The sequence below is a fragment of the Pyxicephalus adspersus genome, chromosome 9, assembly GCF_032062135.1.
Source record: "Pyxicephalus adspersus chromosome 9, UCB_Pads_2.0, whole genome shotgun sequence".
Classification (NCBI taxonomy): Eukaryota; Metazoa; Chordata; class Amphibia; order Anura; family Pyxicephalidae; genus Pyxicephalus; species Pyxicephalus adspersus.
The window spans coordinates 55,638,291-55,663,996 of NC_092866.1; the positions used below are offsets into that span (position 1 = coordinate 55,638,291).

Here is a 25,706-nt window from a genome sequence, read left to right on the forward strand (position 1 = left end):
TCAGGTAAAATAGAAAACTACCGTTCGTTTCTGAATGACCATTCTTTAACCAAATATGCCATCTACGTTCAGCCTTTAAAAAAAAAAAAAAAAAGCCATTTTTTTCTATTATTTACTCTTTTTTGGCCTATTAGGGAGGCTTTTCTTTCATACCGGTGACAAAATACATCATCTTCAGAAAGCAAGAGGAAATCCCTTCTTAGGCAGTTGTTCACAGTGGAAGATTTCCGCTCCACTAATGTTCCAGAATATTTTGGATTTCTTATCATTTTCTACACTGGTGGCAATAGTCAATTACAAGAAAAAAGTGAAGTGAAAGATCAGACTGTGCAAATCTAAATCACTATTTACACTGCACCAACGTTCCGTCATATATAATTTTGTTTGCCTTCTATGTACATCTGCCAGTTAACCTCCCTAGCGGTAATCCCAAGTGTGGCTCAGGGTGAAATTTCAATACCAAAAGCGGTAACCCCGAGACACACTCGGGAGGAATTGACAGGCACTTTAATAACTTACCTGGTAAGCGGTGCCTGCAGTGTCCTCTAGCAATGCCCCCCATCTTCCTCCCCTGGCGATGCCGGCTAGGGAAGAAGATGCCGGGCATAGACTGGGTCCAAAAATATGCACAAATGCCAAAACTTTAGCATTAAATTATTTATGTTTTCCTGGATAAGGTGTCAAGAAGACATAAATAAGTGACTAAACTTCACTTTAGACACATTCTAAAGTGAAGGTATTCATTCGTAAGGATCACAAGAATCACTTCAGAGTTGGTTTAAAATAGCTTTGAAATATCTGCTCATCGTTTATATAGGCAGAATGCCAAGATCGGCTCTTCATTAAAACAGCTAGGGATTTTTAAACTGTGTTGTGACCTTTGAAAATAAATTTCCCCACATTGCTTATAGATAGAGATAAATGATTGTTTTCTTTTTTTAAGCTTATTTAGAAAATGTTACAGGTTAGGGATAGGCTCACTATAAAATGTTTTAAGGCCACAAGAAAGCAGCTTAAAGAATGTTAGATGTTTTCTTCTGTTTTGCTTCTAAACCTGCCTCTTGAACACCTATACCAAAAACATTTCTATTTTATCTAGGTTTCTTAAGAAAAAGCTGTGCAAGTGCAAACATGTAGTTTATGAGCACAACTTTCTTTAAAAGTAGGCATCTTTGATTAAAGAGGGGTTGATCAGTATAAGCCACTTTTAACAAAAACTCTTTTTGACAGACAGCTTTAAAAGTGTTAGAAGCAAAGCACAATTACACTCTAGGGCCAAGTTTGTGGACAACTGATTATCACACCAACATGCATATGCTGGGCATCTCATTTCAAAAACATGAGCATTAATATAGACACACAGACCAACCCTTTTGTCCATATTCTCCTGAGCAAGCATTACACAAGGTTTTGCTGGGAGTCTGTGCACAGTAAGACCTGACTGGCAATCCGCACTCCAATTAATTACAAAGGTGTTTAGTATGGTTGAGGTCGGAGTTCTGTGCAGGTCACTTAAGATACTCCACAACAAACATCTTAAAGTCTTTAAGAAGCTGGCTTTGTACACAGATGCATTTTTATGCTGGAAGAGAAAACTGCTTTTTACAACCTCGTCACAAGGTTGGAAGTGCACAGTTGTTTAAAATGTCATTGTATGCTGTAGCTTCAACTGTGTCCTTTGAAATCTGTAAAAGTTTCCACATACTTTTGCCTATGTAGACTAGATTGAACGTCTGGTGTCCACAAAGCTTTGGCCAAAAAGCATGTACTGAAAAAGTGCATATGAGATATGTGAGACACACAGATCATACCAATGTTACTTTCACCCCATACACCAAACACACCTGGGAGAAGGGAAGACTCTCTTCATCTACATCAAATGTTACCTGTATTAAAAGGTGCGATTACAAGACAAAGAAAATAAGGCAGAAAGCTCAGCTAGTGACTGATCACCTCTACTAGAGGAAAGAAAGGAGCTGTAAGGTATCATGGTAATGAATTACACAATTAATTGCAACAATAATTCAAACAAGCTCATCTACAGCCAGGCTAAAATCAAGGTGCATCATGCTACAGGATAAACCCTATTGCATCTTCTATCATGTAGTCACCCATTAGTATGATAGCTGAAACACATACCTGTAAAGATTCAATACGATGCTGTAGCTGTAGCCTGTCCTCTAGCTCCTGGCATCGCTCCTCCAATGTCATGATCTGCTCCTGAAGCTGGTTCCTTTCGAGCTCCAGTTCTTCCACGACAGCTCGCAATCCTAAAAAATTTTGAGGACACAAAATTCACAGATTACTTCACACCAGTCACTGTCTATGCAACATTAGAATTAGAATACAAAGCCAATATTTTTTTACTTTGGATAGAGTATGACAGAAAAAGGATTGGCTAGGATTTCTAAGCATTTTAGCTTTTTTTTTCTACTTGACAAAATGTATTTTAATTTCCTGTACTAGAGCCTCAGCAGCAAAGAAAGAAGAATAAATATTCAATAAAAAAAAAGAGATTCCCTCTTAGATAGTTTTTTTCTATTGGGAAAGTTCTCATAACCAGATGTTCCTGTAATGACACTAGTTTTGGATTTCCCACTATTTCTGCAACTTTTTCGTAAATTACATTTTATTGTTACAGGTACACTACAGGTAACTACAGGTGCCCTTCAAGATCACATGGTGTACATTACAATTAATGCACTTTAAAGTAAAGATGCTTTTTTTGTTAATCTATAAGGAAAGTAAACAGAGCATGTAAAATATCTTCCATGTACAAATGCTTAAAGTCCAACCCAAATGTCACCTGTCATAAGTTCCATTACTGACTTTATTCTGAAACCTTCCAACTTAGAATGCAATGGCATCTGGTGGATTTCTCACAATACAATCTTATCAATGACTAACCAATCTCCCATTACACTTTTACAGGCTTTTCCATGGCAGAATTTTTAGAATTTATGTGAACATTTAGAATCTGTACGCAGATATGGAGGTAGGATCCCTCTACCAATCAATATTCTTATGTTTTATTTTAACAAAAAAAGTTTATAAAGTCAATATAAAAAAAAATGACAGCCACGTTTGCTCAGCAAAATGAAGCCGTGATCACATAAGCATGCATAGTACAGTATGAAAATGTCTCAGTATAGAGAATGAATTGCCTACATACAGAGCACCTAATCTACATATAATATTCCCAAATTCACCATCACATACCTTTTACTTCTTTAAAGACCAGCAGGCAGTCATGTAGTACATTACTAATAAAAAAGTATTTTTCACCTAAATTACTAAGGCCAGGTTTGCAATTGTCTAATGCGTAGAAATGCATGTTAATGAGAGTTACCCTGCATTGCAAATATGGCAAACCATTAATTTTGAAGGAAGTACCAATGCGCCCCAGCATTGCCAAAACTGCACCTAATCTTGTTTTGTTATTGCACGATACATAAATGGCTTCCCCCAACCATAGAACTCTGATACAGGCTACATACCACAATCCACATAGTAGTCGCAGGTCTCTAACCATAGATCTAGTTTACAACTGAAATCTTGGCAATGAGCTTATTTATGTAAAATAACAAACTTTTATTTCTGCTCAAAGGTATAGCTTTCGCTACACCTGTAGGCTGCTCTGAATATGAAAACTGTGGATTTCAGACAATCCAGCACAGGTGTCTAATCTGAACCTCTACCCTTTCACATTTCTTACAGAATGTTCTGCTTTATTCTGTGCTAGGCAGACCTACTGAGATAAAAGGCATACACATAGGCTACATACACACATTAGATTTTTGTTGTTGGAAAGGACCTTTCATGATCCTTTCCAACGACAAAAGACCGAAAGATGAATGAGCGCCGTTCTGTTCTATGAAGAGGGGGGAGAAATAGCGAGGGGCACCCTGCTGCACTCTCTTCTTCATGTCCATTGTGGTCGTTCGTGGATCTGCCTGGACAGCCACTGTACACATCAGATTCTCGTCCGAGACGAGCATCAGACAGAAATCATCTGACGTGTGTACGTAGCCTTAGGCAAATGACTGATAAACATTGGGCAAATTCTCAAAATGTATTGTTTCTCTTTTGCACAACCAAAAATACAATGTGCCTTTTAAATGCAAAAATTAAAAATTGTGAAAACTCATTACTTAACAATGCATTTGGTGTGTGACTGCATGCATATAGGTATGGCAGATTTCTAAATAAAAGCTGGCACCTCACTGATGTCATACCTGGTTTGTGCACTGGTCGGTGTTATGATTACAGTACTCTGACTAAATGAAGCCTTACAACATATGTAAAGGCAAAATTAAAGTTTTTGGATATTAGAGTGGGGATGGTTTAGGCAACATATCCTAAGATATCGTGCTCAGGTACAAAAATCTGTCGTGTACAGCAGCCCCCCAGAGTGCACAGCAGGTGTAGCTTGCTCGTCCTTTTCCTCTCTAGTCTCTCTTCTCCATTGAACAGAATGATGCTGTGTACAGCGCTGGGTTGTTTATCTGTCACTGGAAATGATAATGAAAAATTGTTTCCAGTGACAGTTATATCTGACATGTGCCAACCTTAGACTAAGTTTATACTTTCACAGGAAAGATCCACCCCATTGGCACAAGACAGGAAGTGACAACTCCCTAACATGGAAATCACCCCCATTTTTGGGGAGACTTCCTAAAGTCCTTAGGCAGGGGCAGGGGATGTCCATTCTCCAATAACTATTCTTACCTGCCTGATCACTGACCAGCATTTGTTACCAGGGATACCTGGAAATCCCGGCTACCCTTGCAGGTGCCAGGACTGAATAAACTTCTGCGTGCCTGCATGTCATTTATGATATCCCAGCCAATCAAGATGGAGGAAAATAAAGTGAAAAGCAGGGCAGACACAGCAATAAATAACCTGATACAGGTTTATACTTTTCCCTATTTAATACAGAAACAAGACTTTGGCTATATACATTTTGATGGTTGCTACTGCAAAGGGTGTCGAAAATTTTCGGATGATTGTTAATAGTTATCATTTAACATTTTCAGCATTTGATATTTTCCTTGAATGGGTAAGGGTTTGAGATTATTACATTCTGATCTGTGTAGACTTCCCCTGCTCTGCAAGTATTACTCATCTGACCTAAATAATTGTGTTTTATTTTTACCAACATGCATATAAATAAAACATATTTAGCAGTGAGCAAAATGTATTACAGTGGAGACAAAACATTACCAGACCCACAAGAAATGCTGCACAATACCCATGAGCCAAACTAGGCAGTTCATCCAGCTTGCACATGCCTCAAAATTAAAAAAAAGAACAAAACAAATGAGCAAAATCATATTCACAAAATAAACTAGTTTAAAGGGACACTATCATTTAATTAAATCCTATGTTAAAGAAATGTAGAAAAACCTTAGTGCCAATTTCCATTTTGCAGTAACATTACCCATGTTTAGGATTTGCTTATTTCTTATCTCGGCTTTATATAGGGGCAGGGCCATATATTAGCTGCCTTCCTGTTCTTTTTACTTAGCAGAAAGTTCTTGCTACACAGACTTTCATATTATATAACATTGTACTGTGTGTGATACAAGTCAATTGACTATGGAGACACATAGCTATTCCTAGGCAGCTAGGCCTTTATCTTGCTAGTAAAACAGCCTTGTGTTGGTTGCCCGCCCTGCCTATTGGACTACAGAACACTCTTCTACGTTATGGCGGAGGAGATGTTCTGTATTTAAGCCAGAAGGGCCGACAACCCTGGTTGGGCATTTATCACAGAAGAAACAATGTGTTGTCAGCTCAAACAGGAAATTAGGAGCTTAATGGGTTTTTCTTGCTATTTGTTTTTTATCAATGTGTAATGTGTATATGCATGGATTACAGAGATTTGGGGAATGTGTTCTTTTTTTTTATTTTGCCCTGACATACACCTTAAGCAAATGTTTAATAAAAACTTAATCATTGCTCCTCTATTTACCCTTTGACTTGCTGGAGGGAATTATCCACCCAGATTATATACCTTTAAAGGGAAAACATAAAAAAAAATTCCGGTCCACCTACCATTCATGGTCATTACAAAGGAGCGAACAAACATGCTTGGAGGTCCTAGTGATTAAACCCAGCGTTTATATGTAAACACCTACACTATTAAAAAATTCCTAAATCATTTTAAATCAAATCTAGTAGGCAAGAGAAAACAACTTTACTGCCATCTACATATTTATTTCTGTATAGTATTATTATCATGTTTTTTCCTATTTTAGTGATAGTGTCCCTTTAACATGTTAGGAACCAATACTCAACGAGCGGTTAGGTTATAAAAAAAATAATCCAAAAACAAAAGTGTGGACAAAAAAGGCACAAGGTGACGCAGTGCATGCTCCACCCCTTGTCTGCTGGGTTGGACAGACAAGAGGGCAATAAACTGTCTAGTGGGGTCACACCTGAGTTAGGAGAACCGAATTCAGGCCACCAACCTCCCATGTTCTCGCCCTCTATGGTATCACTGCTCTCCATCGCAAGGCTCTGTTCTTCAAAACTCTTGTTGCTATAATCAAATTCATCCTGGTTTGGGTGGAAAAGAAGTGATTAGATTGGAGGTAAAGTAAAGTAAGCTCAATTTGCTAAAAAAATTTAAAATTATTAAAGACTATATAGTGTGAGCTTGTGCTTTTGTTTTTCTAAAAATCATTGGAAATCCTATTTAAAGCTCCTAATAAACTGTAAGCACTTGACTCATAGACTTAGAGGCTTATTTAGATGGGTGGTTAACCTAGGTATGGTTAATGAACAACTGCTAGCCACTTGTTACCCACCTGTCTACGCTTTAACATTGAAATAAATGGAAGTAGAAGCTACAAGTTGCTTTAATAGAAAAAGAACAGAGCAGGAAACAGATGGGCCAATCAACTGGAGGTGAACCACCCAACTTATTCAGCTTTAAGTGTCTCACCTAAAGGGTCTCTCCTGGCCAAACTCAAGAATGCCTAAAACAAACAAAAAAAAACACTTACCTTCAATCTTGCAGCGCAGTCGATCGATCCAGGGGTGTCTTCCATCGGGTCCCACGTCGTCCAGACATGCAGGCGGCGCCATCTTCGCTACTTTTTCCTGGTTCTTCTTCCTACGTCACCCCACCCAGGCGCGTGATCGGGTGACGTTGGATGGGGAAAAAAACTTGCCGATCTCACTGCACATGCGTGAGATCGGCAAATTTTTCTCTTCTCATGAAAAGGCTCCTTCTCCGCATGCCTGAGATGCTTGGACATGGGCAGAAGGAGCAACCAAGAGCCTCCCAAGATGCGTGATGTAGGTCTCCTGGGAGGCTTTGCGCTCTCATTCATTAGGGTGTTGCATAATCCTGTGGGAGGATTATGAAAATTCAAAATAGAATATTTACCATATCCAATATTAAATGCCTATGATTTTGTAACATACATGAAACATTGTAAGTTATAATTTAGTGCTGCACGTTATATATGTTTTTGCAATAGGTGGCTATATTTCTTTAAACTGAACTAAAACTGAACTTGGAAAGATGTCGGGATCTAACTAATAGAGGTACCTTAGTCTGCCAGGCATTGTTTAATGCAGATAGGGTGCACTTTAACCTTGTGCAAGGGTTAGAAATTCAATTATCCTTTAAGCATATTACAAATGTGTAAATAGGACACAAAACGTAGGAACTAACCTGCAGTTTGGTGGCTCCTCTGCTTCCCTTCCTTCGCGACGGTCTCATTTTCCCCACTCCGCGAGCTGCGCTCAGCTCCTCCTCCAGTTCCACCTGCCCTGAGTCCATGGCTGGATCGGAGCAGCCAGGAAAGAACCAGTCATCCTCAATCAGTTTTGTGCCACAGGAAAAGCATTTTTTTTTACAACATAGCTCCACTAATCCCACCAGCCCACACAACAGAGCCCAGCACATTCATCTTGTGAGTTCCCCCTAGCCACACAGGACACAGCACAAGTGACCAAAGAGCTTTTTGACAAAACCGTGCCATGTTTTGCCAAACAGCAGTCAGACTTGCTTTGTAATCTGTTATGACGTGCATGTTAAAAATAAAGTTAATTAGAGGGAAGTACACAGGATCAGATCAATACAGATGATTACTCAGCACCATAAGCAGATAAAAAAAAAAAACAGATCTCATTCTTAGTGCAGTAAACAATGTCCGGTAATTCAAAGGAAGTCACATGACTGGGAAACAAGGCGTCAAACAATGTAATTACCCAATAACAATTTGATTCATTGTGACGGAAATAACTGTAGATTACATTATTGTCACACATTAACAGTAAAAAGTAAATCTTGTTGGAGAAAATTCTACAGCTGTAAAAAGTAAATTCCCATCTGTTTTGTGATCTGACAAAATGTTAATCTGGTGAGTAAAATTTTTCATGCAAAGCTTGGGGGAAAATTTCTAAAACAGAAGCGAGATGTGCTTTGCTCAGTTCAGGTATCATTGTATTGGCATTCATGTATCTGTTAGGAGGGTAGGAAAATGAACACCTCTTCAACCAAATGCAAAAATAAAGTCAAAATATCCCCCCTCCGCACCGATTGATTTGCCATGCCATTTTTGGTTCCATAACAAAGTCAGTTTTACAAAGTACATGCAATGGTTCCACTGTTTTTCTCTCTGGGCTTGTGCAGACAGTCTGGGGATGTGCTGTACTTTGATGTTCAGTTCTTTTTTTCCAAAATTGTTGATAGGCAAGCGTGCATCATATGAGAACCATCCGTTTTTAAACTGTGGTGTACAATGAAACATGTATACCACTGTAACTCTACACAATGGTACGATTGCTAGCACTAAACCTAGATATTCTAGGTTACATTTATACCATGGAGTCCGATTTCCCTTGTTGCTGCGTGTTCAAGTTCCTTCTCACAAATCAAAAATTAACAGGTTCCCACCCAGATTGGCTGTAGTGCCAGGGAGTATCCTTCTATGACAGTGGTGAACATAACTTGGTACGTTTTATGAAGTATAATTTGGCTCCATAGTAACATACAGAATTTATGTGTAAATGTCCAGTAGGCTTACCTTAGATAGATGTAATTTTATATTACTGAATTTCGTTTTAGCAAAATGGCTATATCACCACCAAAACAGTCACCACGGCATGTACCTGCAGACAGCTGTTGCTGAGATAAATGTAAAATATCTTCCTATAGCTGAACTCAGTTGCTGCACAGATCTCGCTTTTGCTTTTAAAAATTGATGCAGAATAAATTTTAATTAGTGGTTCTCCAACAGAATTGCTGGGCATGGCCTCCTTTATTTCACAAGTGCTGAAATCCAGTCCAACAGATTATAAGCCAATCACCAAGCCTTCAAGACCATACAGCAGGTTCATTTCATTAAGGACTCTTATGTTAGAGAATCACACTGCATGAATTTATACTCCCAGCAAGCACAACCGATTCATACCAAGCAGACAATACAGGGGTGAGTTGTAAAAAATAGACGTTAAATGAAATAATAAACTAAAGAGAAATGGTTATGATGTTAAACAGAAAGGAAGAAAAAAAAGCCAGACTTGTGTGCTGTGACCAGCTCTGCACTGCTGGCTGTTTCCTCCTCCAGATAACGCTCTAGGGGGAACGCATCAGCAGTACAGCGCCGGCCAGCATGATGAAAAGGAACCTGCATGCACAAAACTGATGGGAAACTATGTTCTCGGTGGCTGACCAAATCACAGTGTGGGGTAGAAGGATGGAGTGGAGCAATGCTGAGCGTTTGGCTCGTTTAACGGTGAAACAAATTAAAAAAGGAAACAAAAGAACAAAAATAAAATGGGAGTCATGCTCAGTCCAGACAGCTTAACCAACAAGAATTAGATATTTAAATATGTCTGTGGATTATACTACGGGGTGGTAAAGGTGTGATTGTTAAAAATAACCCTGTCAATTTTAAAATATTGTACTCATCAATGTGATACAAGTCATGACATTTTATAATTTATTGCCTCTTTTTAAAGAAAGTGGCCCTGATAATTCTATATAAAAAATCTTCCTACTCATTTCTCTCATCTGTCCTGAAAGGACATCTCCTGCAAGTTCTTTAGTGTGGCTACCCCCTTATTACAAAGGTTTAATGCTCTAATAAATCTATTAGGGGTATAAAACAAACATTTCCCAATTCATAATGCCTGAAAACATTGTGTTGTGTAGAGTATACCAAGATGTAAAATGCAAAATTCTTAGCTTACTGATAATGTCAATGTCCACTAGACTGTAGACTTTAAGAAGAAACACAAGAAAAAAAGGGTTTAACATTCACAATTTAAGGGTGAAGGTTTGTCTGTAAAAAATAAAAATAACATTGGACAACTTATAAAGTAGACTCTAACTAGACAGAAAAACAACTGTTTTGCAAGAAAGAGTATTAGTTCAATCTTGCAAGGGAACTATCATGACATCTTGTTTGAGCATTGCAAGCATGATTTGTAATAGGACACAGTCATATCTATCCTGACACGTTTCGCCAATGTGGCTTCATCGGGGGGTTGAAAGAGTTGTACTAATATATAAATAAAAGAGGATATATACTTGTACATCTCTTTCATTCCCCTGATGAAGCCACATTGGCGAAACGCTTTGGGATAGAGATAACTGTGTCCTTTTACAATTCATGTTTACGATGCTCAACCAAGATGTCATGATAGTTCCCTTGCAAGATTGAACTAATACTCTTTATTATAGAACGGTTGTTTTTCCTGTCTAGTTAGAGACTACCTTAAATGGTGTCCAATGGTATTGTTATTTTTACAAACAAGTAAACCTTCACTGTTATATTTCAGATTGGGTAGTCAAGTGGTGAGTTTACAGTGGATTTTCTTGCGTGCATTAGGCTCTCGGTTACTTCTAAGCCTCTCCACTCACTCTACACAGAGCAATGCCAAGTAGAAGATGATTTTATAAAAAACAATTGACTAGGTGCAATAAGTAAAGCACATAGCTTTCAATGATTTTCATGGAAACTCCAATGATTATTTTTGCATAAATATAGGACACATAAAGGCATTAGGGATAATTTCACAACAGACTCCATCCTATTGATGAATACCTATTTAAAAGTGACAGGGCCTTCTTTGAAGCAGACCTTGATACCCTAGTGTTTACTGAAAGCAGAGCCAGAAATAGAATCTATTAATAACTACCACTACATATTAAAGACCCCACACCAGGTAAGTTGATTTGTCTATTATAATGATTATAAAATACCTTAGACAGAAATTAGGTGAATGTGATCACAAAATAAGTGCAATATATAATTGGGTCAGAAAGCCATTCATTCAAATTAATGCTATTGAATATTTGAGTTATACAGTTACCGTCTGCCTTACTGATATTAACTGCTTCCCCTATTTACAGGAAACCTGCACAAAAGGAAGAACAAGCCAGCTGCCATTGCTAACCGCTCCTTCTAAAAATACAAGGTGCCCTATTATCAAGCCAATCATGTGTCATCAGTACTTTCTGATCATATGTTTTTATTCAGTCTAGCTTTGTTTGTTGCATGTCAAGTCAGTGATTTGCAGCACTGAATTAACAAGCATTTCCAAGAGCTCAGCAATGGCCACTTTCCATATTACGCTCAGTGCAGGTTCCTGGTAATGATAATAATTGATTACAGTAGTTAAATGCGAACCTGTCATGATTTCTAAACTGGCCAAAACTGAAACACTGTAAAAATAGTGGCAAAACTTGTCTACAGCTAACCTGCAGGAACATAGAGGTCAGCAGAAGCAACCAATAGGATCTGATGACCAAATTGGCCAACACTCTACAAAATAATGGTTTTACGGTCATTTTATTTATTCTTAAAATACTGTGTTCCCTGTGGACTTTGAAAAGACTATTCCACTTGAATAGAGTTTAGAAAGCCATCGTAGGAGTGGTAGGACAGACAATTAAATGAGTGGGTTAATTTTGTCTGGTTTAAAAATCATGGGAAATCGTTATAAAGTGTTACAGCTTTTCCTAATATTTGATACATCCTTTATGTATTCTGGCTGCGGAAATCAGGAACGACTATTTAATCAAACATCAGCCTACGGACTAAATGTGAACTAATCGATGGGGCAATATTGAAGAAATACTACTGTCTGTTCTCTACAGCAGCAAGAAAGTGATACCCAGCACTTAGGAAATGAACTCAGTGGACAATAATGGACAATAAATGGCTAGCAGCCAGACGCATGTAACTGAACAGTGACATTTTATCGTGAGATGGAAATAGGAGAATTTACCTTCTCTCTCCTCTTCTATCTGAGCCATCCTCAGAGCCATGACAGATGTCTCTTCTCTCTCCTGCTCTGGGGTTATGTCGCTCTCCGCGCTCATGTCATGCCATTCCAGGAGCTGGTTCTGCATCTCATCAACGCTGCCTGACTCGCTGGTCTACAACAATAACAAAAGTAATGATTTAATACAATATTGTGACCCAGTTCTGCTTATCAATAGTTTAGAAATTCTATTCCCAAACGAATTTACACTTCCACAGCCCTCCCCCCAGGAAGTTAAAGTATTTTAAATTCTTTTGATAAACTTCTACATTATGGGAGATGGAAGATGATATTTATTGGGTCCAAGAGTTATGACTGCTGCTTTGGGCTGTATTTCAGATTTAAGATCAATCTATAAATTAAATGCACACAACAAAGAACCACATAATTTGAGGTTGCTGCACCATATACAGCCTCCATCAAGCCTACATCGATCATTTCACTGTTATTGTATCCTATATTTGATGTTCTAGTTTCTCTTAGAGATCTAGACCCCATGTTCAATTCTAGACATTTTTTTTTTATTTGGATAAAGTATGAAGAGACTGAACTGCTGTGAAGTTTGTGATGCTAAGTGATAAGTAATGCCCCAAATGTGGGTATAGAAAATAAAGCTTGACAGAGGTTCAATCCCTTCTACACTCCAAAAAATAAATTTCATACTTTTTTGTTCATCTCCATATACATACTATTGTGGCTTAGATTTGAACCTGGGATCTTAGATGCAGGGACAATTAGAGTGCTAGCATTTATTGTATGTTATTGTATTAAGCAAAGGTGGGCCAACCATTCCACACTATGAAGCCAATGGCTAGGTCCAAGCACTGCCTCACAGAGAAGAATGCCTACTCTTACATGCACACTAACTTTCTGTTACTCTTTGTGGGGCTGCAGAATCTTGTTAGGAAGGCAAGTTAAACATATCATGATACCAACAAATGTCTAAAAGAATCTGCTTTGCTAACTATGTGCACAGACACTTTTCAAAGCAAAGGTTTGGTTTGATGCTATATAAATACAGCCTAAGTTGAACGTTCAGAGTAGAACAATATATGTAAACTGCAAAATCGGGAATAGGGAAGGAACATAAAACAAATTAATCAAAGCAAGAAAGGAAAAAACATGATAAAAAGGTAAATGCAATAAATATAAAAAGTGAGCTGTTTACCTGGGAATCAGCTCTCTTTGCAACTTGCTCAAGATCAGCCTGTAGTTTTCTTTGCTGTTCCTCATAAAGTACTAGTTTGGACAAAAGTTGCTCTGTTGGAAAAAAAAATATTCAGGTCATTCATTATATTAAAAGCAAAAGTTTAAAAAGTTTCTAAAAAGATAAGTAAACACTACCTCTGCCAAGGGTTTTACTGTGTATTGTGTGACTGGCCAAGGAGAGTAAGAATAACACTGCTACATCCAATAATAAGAGCCACAGACACCACGAGTTGTAGTGTGCGGTGCTAAGAAACTACAAATTTATTTATCAGTAAATAGACAAATGAACATTTATTACACCTTGAGGTCCGTTATATTTACACATACATACATCTACTATAAAACAAAAAGGAGCTTCAGGTTACAGGGTAAACCTGAACCTATGCTTTGCCCATGCAGTCCCACACTATTATATTGAGCAGCTAAAGACCTCAACCTCCAATGTTACAGTGCAGGTACTTGGTGACTGGCAACTTAGGTCACCTAGAGATGTCAAATTGTGTGTATATGGGAAAAGGGTGTGGGCATTGGCTCTCAATGTTCTAATTCACAACGCAAAACATAGAATTGGTTTTCTTAAAGGCAAACAGTGGCGAGGTAGCAAAAAGGAAGGAATTTATGTGCACCCTGCAGAGCTGGAAGTTATGCAAGCTTTCACTTTGTCCTGGAATAGAAAAACAGATTCCCAATAAGGTGGAACTCAATATTTAAAAAAAAAAAAAAAAAAAAACAGGCATATTGCACTAAGCTGTGAATGTGCAGCTCACTGAGGTCCAAGAATAAAAGATTGTGAACAGACAGTGCCTTGTTGCATAAAAGTGCAGTAAGTGTTTTATATCTCTCAGGTTCCATCTGTCAGACCCAATGATGCCAGAGATGACATTCACCTGTTTACTTCTGTGATTGCAAATACAATATGTAAAAAAATCAAATGTATTAAACAACTGTTTGCAAAGCATACTACTAGGACCTGCTGGCTGCAAGTGCTAAATATGAGATACCTGTAATACTTCACATTTACATTATTAAAAAAAAAGAAATGTGTAAATGAAAACACGACACAATCTCCATTATATTTATATTCTTACCATTGAAACTCTGCAAGTCAGAAACTGATTGCAGCTTACTCTCCAAGGCTCTCTTTTCTTCTTCTAGCTGAACAACATGGCTGCTCAACTGTGACAGCTCCTGGTTCTTTGCTTCAACCTGCAAACAAAGAGTAACAGTTATAGGAAGGACAAGTTATTAAAAATTGAATAAACTATTACAAAATATAGAATACTGAAGGACAAGACTGAATGCTGGAAAAAGATTAAAGGGATAGTAATGTTATTGGAGAATAAAGTTACACAGATTCAATCAGGTCTAAGAATCAGGCAGAAACGGGAGGAAGAAAACAGTTCAAAGACAGGGCAAATGATGGGGTACTTGTACAATTTTTAGTTCTTCTTCCAACTGCCTGATTCTGGACTTTGACCATGCCTTCATTTTAAGGAATTTAGCCTCTGATTTACTTGCCTCGTCTGTCTTCAACTTTACTTGCTCTAAAAAAAAAAAAAAAAAAAAAGTTAAGCAGTTGTATAAAGCATTTTTACAATGAACTACAGATTTCTTCTTGTCCCTGGAGCCTCTTAAAAAATGCCAATATAATGTATTACCTTTCCTAAGGATAAGTCCTATTTTCAGCATCATGGCCTGTAGGCCCCCTGGCTCTGTGCGTACATTTTGCTATTCACTTTATAATCTTATCCTGGGAGATAGCTACTTAGTCAGCCTAAAGGTGCGTACACACTTCCAATTTTTATCGTTCCAATCGAACGACGAACGATCGATTGGGCAAAAAATCGTTCGTAAAAAAGTAACCAAATCGTATCTATTGTGTGTACAATATCTACGAACGATCGTGTCGTTACCTCTATGTGCAGGATCGGTGCTATACGATCGTTCGTATATATCGTGCATGAACGTTCGTCGTTCGTTTTCCAACGATAATAATTGGAAGTGTGTACGTAGCTTAATGCAGAAAAGATTTTTTATCTTCAACCAGTGCCCTCTAAAGATGGATGGGAACAGTTTGATAGCAAAGCAGGGGGTAAATACAGAGCCAGGTAATGTCACTGGTGAAAAATATATACCTATTCACAGTGATGGTAGATGAAGAGTTTATTTCATAATGAATGCAGTTACAATTTAAAACTAAACAATACTGTAACAATAAAAAATTGCGAGCAGGCGCATTTTTGCATAAGGGACAGGTGATAAAAAAAAAGACCTTAGCAGCCTATTAAGAATTTAGGTACACTTCCAGGTTCATTATGTTTAATATAATGTTTATACTCCCACGCAGGAGTATATCCCCTAATGGCAACCAGGCATGCCGGGTATGCTGGAGTTTATTATGTTTTTGTGCAAAAGAAAGTGTTGTGCAATAGGAAAGTTAGCATTAAGATAAAGGTAAGCATTTAATGTCATAACATAACTGATGAGGGTGGAGGATAAATGTAAAAAACTTATCCCAAATAAAATTAAGCCTTTAAAAAGATCCACATAAACTAAAAACAATTGACAGCAGAATTACACCTAACGCTAAATTTTTTTAAAATTTTTTAGCAAATAAAACTTGACTTTTTGGCACTTGTCTGCCTTTCCTCCATCGTCTGTGTCGGTGATGTGGAAGTGAGACCAGAAGTGATGGCTGGTATAGAAAGTATTTAAGCACCAGATGGTACTTCATCTGCTGCAGGAAGTTACACAGCAGTGAGCATTCCCACCCCTGACAACCATCAGCTAATGGAAACCCTACGAGCTGTGTACTTTCACAACCAGTGAGACCTGTAGTGTAAAATGTTGGCATAGTCTCTACAAAGTGATACTTGTAAGGAGAAAGAATGCTCCCTGCTATTTAACTTTCTGTCTAGGGATGCTGCTGGCACAGAAAAAGGGGAAGAAGGTAGCCAGTCCTTGAGATGCTGCTGCTGTTACGAGGAGAAATTAAGAAGATCTTACAAGGTTGCAAGACTTTGGTGAACTGAGTGGAAGGGCAAGTGTATATTTTACATATGAATAGTAATATAGTGGTATGTGTGCTTAATTTTTTTATTCTGTTTACTTTTGGTTGCACAGTCTAGTTCCAATGTGTAACAGCATACTGGATAAAAAGGAACAGTAGATCTTTCACTGGTAAATACCACTTACCCATCAAGCGATCATTACCTTTTAATTTGCTCGTTTCCCTATCTCTAGCCACAGGAGAATCGGATCTGACCTCTCCTGGGCTCACCAGGCCTTGCAATTGTCCCTGAAGCTGTTGGATAGTCTGGAATTTTTCCTGGATTTCCACCTCATGCTTTTCCTGGATATCTTGTAGTGTTTTACTGTGGCGGTCATTCAACACACGCATTTCTGAATCATGTCTTTCCATCATATCCTTCAGCTGAGCTCTCATGATGTGCTTTTCTGCATCCAATTTAGACTGGAGGTTCTCTTTTTCTGACAGAAGACGTTTGCATTTTTCATTTGTTTCCTGCAATGTTAGAAAGCAAATTTAACTCCAGTAAATTTAGTACAAATGGATCCATAAGTAAAATATTGCTATATTATAAGCAACATCTAGAAATATGTTAACTGTATCAAAACAAAATTATAAAAAATGTTTATTTTCCTGAAAAAAGGGCAGTTTAGTTCCTGCTTGAGCTTCAAAGCTTTATATCTTGAGTGTGGGATCATCTAAGGCAGTGGTCCCCAACCCCTAGGCCACTGACCACTGCCAGTCAGTGGCTGGTCAGTGGGGGTTGCAAATGTCAGGAGGCAGAAGTGCCGTCAGCTTACACTGCTCTAAAGCTAGTGATAGTGTGACAGCAGGAGCGCAACCAGCGGGAGCGCAGGGGACTCTTCTCACACTGCTTACACAGGCGCTGCCGAGAATGGCAGAGCTATGTATGTAAAGCTTCCACATTGCAGCAAAGGTAAATAGCTCCTTTATCTAGAGGATAACAGCGCCAGAGTAAAACCTATTTTATGCCTGACTCCTGAGGCCGCCAACAATCCCCTTAAATTTTTCTAGACTGATCCCATGTAGCCATGCCAGAAGCGCCACTGCATGATCACTGATGTTAGTTTCTTCACTGCAAAACTAAGGACCTTGCATTGTACAGGAATAAGCCAAGACTCCCACACACAATTCTGAGCATTAGGCAGCTAAGAAGAGCACTGGCAGCCGTAGAAGTGCAGAATTCGGTGTTACTTCTATTTTATTGTCCCCTTGCATAGGAAGAGACGGCCTACGCCTTCACGCTAGAAAATAACTGAAAAATAAAAACTTTAGTTACTTACAATGATAAGTTGATCCTTATTATCCAGCTCCTTTTGTAAGACATCGATCACCTGATTCTTCCCTAATAATACTTCTTCTTCCTCGTGCAACTTTTGCTTCAGTGCCTTGAGAAGCTGTAATAAAAGAAGATCCTCTATAACAATCATCAAAAATATAACTTCCCCCTTGTAAAATCCTGCAGCAAACATAGAGAGAAGACAGAAAAAAGCATGTAATAGGTCTGTTGCTGCCTAACTACTAATGTTGATTGGCTAGAGGGATGGTCAGTCCTCCCTCTATATTGGTATAATTATCTTTTTTGTGAAACAATTAAAACAAAAGGAGAACTGTTCAGCCCCTATGTCAAATGTGGGTCAGAGGATATGAACTCCCTAATTTGCAAAATTGTAGAACTAGGACTAGTTGTTCTGCATTTTAAATGAAGTGCCACCAACAATCAATTTTATCAGCTGCCAGGGCTGTGAGAGTTGCAGAAAGCAAAACTGCATAACATACCTGGTGAAGATCAGCGGTAGCATCAGATTTAGCAGCAAGTTTGAAAATTTCCTGATCGTGTTTGAGTGATAACTCCTTCATCTCTTTCTCCTTTTCCAGAATCATATTCTGAAATACCCGAATCTGAAAGCAAATTAATTATGAAATAAAAGTTACCTTAATGTAGATAACCATTGTTTTTCCTCATTTTCTGTCTGGTGAAACTACTCTAACATTCTGGCATATCAATTAGCAACTGTAGTATATGTGAGTGGGGTGGACCAGGAATCTAAGAAGCAAGCAGCAGCATAATAATTCAACATAAGGCCATTTTTATGTCGAGTGGCTGCAGGAAGTCAAGGATTTAATGGTCACAGGGCATGCAAAGTGGAAATTAGGGCTTAAGCTACCATATTATTATAGGGTAATTATGTTCTCATTGATACAAGCATTGAAAAAGGATTACAGAATAAGGGAAGACAAGACAACATATTTACAAAATTGGTTTATGTGAAGCAAGAGATCTTTACTATAAAAGTGGTTAACTAATATTTGTGCCAAATTCAACTTTACCTCCATTGTGTTTACCAAAAACTGAAATACCAGACCCGGAAGGAATAAACCTTTATATACACAGTAAACACAGGTAAACAGCCTGGACAGAACACTCACATTTTCCGTGTACATTGCCTCCTTCTCTTGAAACTCGCTCTTCTCTTTGTGCAGAAGGGCTTTCAAACTTTCTGTTTGCTCACGAAGGAGGCTGTATTTCTCTTCACTTTCTCCCACCTTCCTGTTTAAGTTTTGGATGAGGATCTGCAGGTCCTGGTTGGAATCTTGTGCGGATGTTGGGCTCTGGATGACAGACAAAATGAACAGTGAGACTGCATGTTCCATATTAAAAATAATTATAGGGAAAGTCCAAATTTTATCTTTACAGTGAATAAAATGGTCTTGCTATGGTTTAGTTTTTCCATAGCTTTGTATTAATAGGTGTATTAGGCCTGCAAATATAATTTGTGTAATTAATTTTTTAAGGTAAAGCATCTCTGACTTGCTCCCTTTTGGTTCATTATTCATAATGGACACTGTATGGCTGAGAATGGCAAATGATCATTATCATAAATGACAGAAAATGTGTTAATAGCAAGAAAACCTGATGAAAAAAAGAAGGAAAGTCTGAAGAAAACTAAAGCACTGACCCACTAGGGACCACCTTTGATTTAGTTTTTATAGCTAATCTACAAAGTGAACTATTTTACCTTCCTAAAAGCAGAACCATGCTTTGTTTATGGGAGTAAAGCAAGAGGTTCACTTTAACCCCTATATTTTCATTAAAAGGTATTCCTCTTTCCTTTACTCCATCATCAAATTCTACAACTAGTTAAGTTTAACTTACGAGAAGCTTAAGTTATAGCCTACACTTCTCATAGGACAATGATTGCATTTGTTGACTACCACTAGTGTGTCAGAAATGAAAGACAGGCCAAAGTCATGTTTAAAAGTTTATTTCACACGGGGTTTTAAATGCAGCATTTGTCAAGAAAAAAACTGTTTGTATTGCTCAATGAAAAAGTCTATGGAAATTTATTTAACCTGCACCTTGAAAAATGATGGCCATAGTCATGGACTCTTATTTTTATTGTTATTCAGTATTTTCCTGTTATCCCATTCTGGGATGGTGGTAAACACAGGGACATCTCCCTTAGCAATGATGTTAGCATGAATTACTATCACGTTTAAAAGGCTTTTGGTAAGAACATCATACCTTCACATTTAAATCTGTAACAACTGCATCTGGTGATAAATTTGATGCAGACATTTGTAGGCTGACAATGTACGCTTCCTTTTCAGCTAATTTCTTCTCTTTAGCCGCAAGCATGGCATCCATTTCAGATCCACGCAGACGCTGTGCTTCCAGCTCCGCCACCTGGAAAGAAATTAAGAGCTAGCTTAGAGAACTGTGCGTGGGCTTTGCATTTTCATACATCATACAGCAAATAGCCCTTCAGCCCTTCAAAGCTAAATAGGAGGGTCACAAAAACCTGCTTTGCTGATTTACTGTTCTCACTGAGTTACATTATCAAAGCTATTATAGCCGAGAGCCCAAAAAATGTTGCAGCAGATACTTTTTCTGAGGATAAAGAAATGCTGAAGCTCTGTCAAATCTATCATTCATTTAAAACCTGTAACAGCTAAAAAAATAATTTTATTGTATTGCAACTCAACAAAAAACAGCAACAGGAAACCTTGTTTTAACACTGGAGTTTTACTCCCAAGAATTTAAAAACAAACCTTTTTTTGGAGCTCCCCATTTTTTGTAGCTAATTGAGATTCTAATTCTTCTACTCTTTTCCTCAGCACTAGAATCTTTCCTCTATTTGCTGAAGCATTCTCTTGGTCTCCATCTCCAGAACCCTAGAACGAAACAAAAACCATTAGATGACTCAAGAACATACAGACAGTTCAGTACAGATTGAAAGGAGAATATGTCAATATCCGATCTCTGCTGCATATAGTAGTGGATTGGTAAACAGCAACCAATATCAATTTTGTACCAGAGAAAAACTCATACCTATGCAAGCTCTGATGTAATGGATATAGGGATTCTTACCACTGACTGCTGTTTTTGAATAAAAGAAGAAAGCGGCAGTTGTCGAAGAATGAGGTTAAAGTCCTTTTTACTTGTCCTCTAGAACTTAACTCTTGCAGAACAGGGTAGTCCCACAGCAAAAGTTAACCTATTCCTGGATTTCAGATTTAAGTCTACTTTGTTGTTCTTGAGGAATCCAGACAATATTCAATGTGACACCATGCACAGGTGAAATTATTTATAGCTATAGTCTGCTGTAAAAGAGGTTTTATGCTTACCTCTCCAGTGGGTGGTGTGTTGAAAGTTTGTACTCCCCTAACTCAACTGTTGTCAGAGACTTTAGGGTGAGCACAGTGGTTCATTTTGCTACCCCCTTCATCACTGCTAAAGTTTTAATATATGGAGAGACAAATGCAAGGCTTCTTTCATAGAAGGCTAGTGCTATACTAAAGTTGAAGGCATTCACTATAAGCAACAGGATAACCATAATAGTGTTTTTTTTAAAGTTATAAAAAAACATCTTGATGGATAATTGAGTGGTCCAAACCAACTTTTGAGTTCCTCCTGAAAATAGCAGTGCGCTTTCTGTACCTGGGCACACCTGAGTCCTATTTAAATGGGAGAAAAGGGGTTCTACTCTCTAAAAGGTCAATGCCACCCCTTAGTATTTTAAATTAGAGAAAATTATGAAAAAGACAGCAGAGGGTTTTTAGTTGGCAGACAGACATGTATTAGAAATTTAAATAACACAATACATATGTACAATAAAGATCACAATCGCTTATGATCACTTATGCAAGTGGTCCATCCCCTCATTCCATTCTTGGATGTAAGACCTTATACTATACAAGATAATTCCTTGCTGAAAAAGATACCTAGAAGTGAAGGGTTCCTATGAAGGTTATCAAAAAAGGACTTCTAAAGTAGAAACAGTAGAGCTATGACTATAAAAGATGGGTAATTTCCCTTGCAGCAGGGAGAGATAACTTGACAAATGGTTCATAACACTCAAGTGGTCTGTGTCTTATATTTTCACAGCTGAAAATTGAATCTCTGCTTTTTTTGAACCTCTTGATTCTAACAAGATGCCCTCCTCCAAACAAAAACACAATAGCTTGTTAAGCCAACTAAGCCTTGTTACACCACTATTGCTAAAGCTAACCTACAGGTACCAATAGTGACTATGGCCAAAAAAGGCAAGATGGGGTCAAAGAGCAAGCTAACACAGTTCAACTTTTTTTTAAAGTTGAAGGCATTCATTGGCTCCATTTTTTAGTTCAGCATGTTGGGGTAAGAATAATTACTTCAAACAGGTATATGAAACAACAGATGTATTCTAACAGGTCCCATCCTACATCTCACATTGCTGGTCATAGAAACAGGTGTATTTAGGTTCAGCTCAAGGCAAAGATTTACCTTTTTGCTCTCAGATTTCTTTCCTTTTGTTTCGGGTGAAACGAGCTGCTTCTTTAGGTCTTCTAGTTGAGAAGTTAATGATGCAATCTTGGCTTTGCTCTGGAGCTTAGCTTTCGAGACCTTAGATTCTGAAGCTTCCTTTTCCTCCTGCAATGCATTATTAGCACATTAGTGTAAAGTGAACCTGTCAATGTGATATGCAGCTTTAACCAACACAGCTAACAAGCAGCACAAGTTCATATACTACTTTTATTTCAGTGTGCATAACATAAGTAGTAAGAAATACACCAGGACTAACAACAATATAGTGGAAAGCAGATACAAGGTTAGGTGGGTAATAGTTTTTAACTTTCTTTAATAGTTCCCCCTAAAATGAACTTCAAATCTTGCGGCATTTATTTGTATAAAATAAAATTAATATAGTATACCACAAAAATAAAGTCACCCCATATTGCCTTGAAAAATCTTTTTTAGACGTAAAAAGCAGAATGATCCTTCACTGTTATAGTTCAGTCATTAGCTGTTGTGCCAGTAAAAATAGCTCACATATACATATCAGTGCTTAACCCAGAATTTTTTTAAAGCTGGGTAGGAAATTGTAGCTGGATGGTGCCCCCTGTATTGTGACCAAACTCTTCAGTAACTATTCAAAAACAGCCAGGTGGTTGCTGAAACGTGCCGGGTGGTGCGCCCGGCTAAAAGAGGCTGGGGAGAACACTGCATATACAGATGATCCACGCTTAACAAACAGGATCCAGTCCTGCAAGTGCAGTTTTGTAAAGTTTACTCGTCGGAGGAGCCGGTTGTATGTGCTGGCAGTTGGTAAACAGGTAAATCATAAAATGAGGAATACCTGTATATTTCATAAAGTTTAGCATCTAATCCAGTTCTCAAAAGCTGTAATTTTGAAAATATTATTTTAGTCTCTTTAAATCTGTGACTTTCATTAACATTTGGTAACTAAGGCACCTATGTTTATACGGGGGACAACTGTCTCTCAATTACACTTTTGTATTGTCATCATACATTTTCATCAGTAAAGCTGGGTGATCCAGCTAACCTGGAATTGGTCTGGTCCAGAATTGAAAACATTTGTGAACAAACAGCAAGTTACTTTTAGGAAATCTATTCCTGGTTTAGTGGACCACCCAGCTTCACTGATACAAGTGAATTTTCTCCAGCCTTGGAGAGCTTTAATAAATCAGGCCCAATAAGCCTACAAAATATGTTGTCCATATAATTCAGTGCAAACTGTCCAATAGGTATACATGCTGCATAGTTACTTATTACACACATTTGCTGCAACAGTCAACTAAATGAGTTCCTTATAAGCAAAATATTCTGCTAACAAACCTATTCCATTTACAGCTATTTCTGTAAGAACAGACCTTAAGCTGCTGATCCTTCTTGTGCAGGTCATTGTCTTTCTCTCTGATCAGATCTTTCAGCTGTACCACCAGCTGCTGAGTCTGTGCCAGCTGCTCCGTGAGATCTGCCACTGACATGGTGCCAGCACTGGGATTATCAGAGGCCTGCAAACAGAAGGTAATCACAAAGTAATTCCATATTTCTCTTGCATTAAATACACCACGTGGAACAAAAATAGAAAAATCATTTTCTTATCACTCCGTGCACTTCAGGATTATTTAACAGAAAGCTGAAAAATGCAAACAAGGTCACAAATTAGAATAATGCTAGTGTGAGCGCACATAAAGTAAATTCTTATTGGCTGCTATGGATGAATGAGCTTTTAGCATTTCTCCTGTTTATTAAAAAAGTCAGCATAACTATGGAAATACATCTATTTGGACTAAATTAAACTATTTTTCCAGGGAATGAAACTGGACAAGGCCAATAATAACTACTGACATCTGCGGCATGCATAAGATCAAAGAAGAAAATGAGCAGTGGAATGAAACCATCTTTAATTTATCTGGAGTAATAACCAAAAATGCACACTGAAAAATGATATGAAATTAATTATTAGTATACAGAAAGCATGTGCCACACAATCTGTTCCGCAGTATTCTGCATTGAAAGGCTATACTTGATGATCTGCTGTGCAAGAATCTCACTTCTTCAATTTAATGAGATCTGTATTTCCATTATTATTACACAGTATTTATATAGTGCCGCAATATTACACAACACTTTACAAAGCTGTCGTTCAAAGGGGCTCACAATCTACCATGTCCCTACCACACTCATTATGTCATTACCACAGTCTAAAGTCAATTTTGGGGGGAAGCCAGTTGACCTAACTGCATGTATTTGGAATGTGGGAGGAAACCTGAGTACCCGGAGGAAACCCACACAAACACGGACAGAACCTGCAAACTCCATGCAGATAAGGTCCTAACCGAGATTCGAACTTGGGACCTAGCGGTGCAAAGGCCAGCGTCCTAACCACTGAGCCACAGTACTGCGCACACATTCTACACGTTTTTGCTGCTTTCTGAAAAGTATCCCACCAGTCGTGAGGAGAGCAGCTCTGATATAAAGAAGCAAAGCCCAGCTTCTACCAAGATGGCAATCTACAAAGTGTGCAGAATCAAGCATGGCAAGTCAGTTATGAGTACAAAATCAACTGCAGGGAGCCTCCTGGCAACTAGTCCCTTGCTCTTCATCTACCTTAAATGGCAGCCTCCATAATACAGGTCCCCAAGGACATTTCGAAAGTGCTATGCAGGCATATAGCACAAAGGGTAAATGACAAGAATTGGTGCATTATTGTAAAGCTGTTGCCAAATACAACTATTCCTGGATATGCCAACTGTGCATTATGCCATTTGGCTGGAGTCGTCATTGAATTATTTATTATATACTTACTGCGGCAGAGGACTGCGTCCCGTCTCCAGAGTACCAATTCCACATGATGTCAGATGGGCACTGAAAAAGAAAACAAAAACCATAAATACACTGCTGCTTGGTCATGGAAGGCTAGCAAGAAATGCAATAGTTTCTCCTGCAGGTGGGTTTACCTATATATGTATACAATGGTTACTACAACCAAATCTTTAGTGTTCACATCTGACCTGCATGCAGGCAGCAAAAGCAAACTTTACTGGTTTTAACTTTATTGGGTAACTTTATTATTTTTAGAAGTGCTAAGAATTGGAAAAAGATTGAATGAACTTTAAAGAGCTTATAGCAAATCGACAAGTCTGTAGTGATCTGAAATTGACAGACAAAACTGTAATATTTAAGGTTTTGGTTTGGACATATAGCTTGTTCTGTGTGTTATCTTAGTAAAGAGGACTGTAAAGGGTTGGCCCGGAACTACAACAAAATTATTTTCTTTGAAAGTGAATGTTGGTATTTACAAAACAAAATTCTTTACAAGGAATTTGTAGCAGTCATTGTCCCTGTTCAGAGGATTTACTCTTTTTA

The 25,706-nt window shown here is 38.1% G+C and overlaps 1 protein-coding gene across 3 annotated transcripts in view; it reads right to left on the reverse strand.

Annotated features, from left to right (window-relative positions):
- Nucleotides 1-25,202, reverse strand: part of LOC140338056 (uncharacterized) — a 51,478-nt gene extending 26,276 nt beyond the window's left edge. Inside the window, exons 1-16 of one of the 3 annotated variants that reach the window (XM_072422097.1) lie at nt 25,146-25,202; nt 23,705-23,848; nt 22,317-22,463; nt 20,603-20,725; nt 20,076-20,237; nt 18,980-19,162; nt 18,329-18,451; nt 17,833-17,946; nt 16,714-17,023; nt 15,019-15,044; nt 14,589-14,706; nt 13,460-13,551; nt 12,256-12,406; nt 7,688-7,797; nt 6,441-6,561; nt 2,140-2,270 (exon numbers count right to left, since the gene is read on the reverse strand). In XM_072422097.1, the coding sequence (XP_072278198.1) occupies nt 2,140-2,270; nt 6,441-6,561; nt 7,688-7,797; nt 12,256-12,406; nt 13,460-13,551; nt 14,589-14,706; nt 15,019-15,044; nt 16,714-17,023; nt 17,833-17,946; nt 18,329-18,451; nt 18,980-19,162; nt 20,076-20,237; nt 20,603-20,725; nt 22,317-22,463; nt 23,705-23,848; nt 25,146-25,190 (2,100 nt within the window). In that variant the 5' untranslated portion in view covers nt 25,191-25,202. Of the gene's footprint in view, nt 1-2,139; nt 2,271-6,440; nt 6,562-7,687; nt 7,798-12,255; nt 12,407-13,459; nt 13,552-14,588; nt 14,707-14,934; nt 15,045-16,713; nt 17,024-17,832; nt 17,947-18,328; nt 18,452-18,979; nt 19,163-20,075; nt 20,238-20,602; nt 20,726-22,316; nt 22,464-23,704; nt 23,849-25,145 lie in introns of all 3 variants that reach the window. The other 2 variants (XM_072422096.1, XM_072422095.1) reach the window with 2 other exon arrangements.
- Between the last annotated feature and the right edge of the window lie 504 nt (nt 25,203-25,706).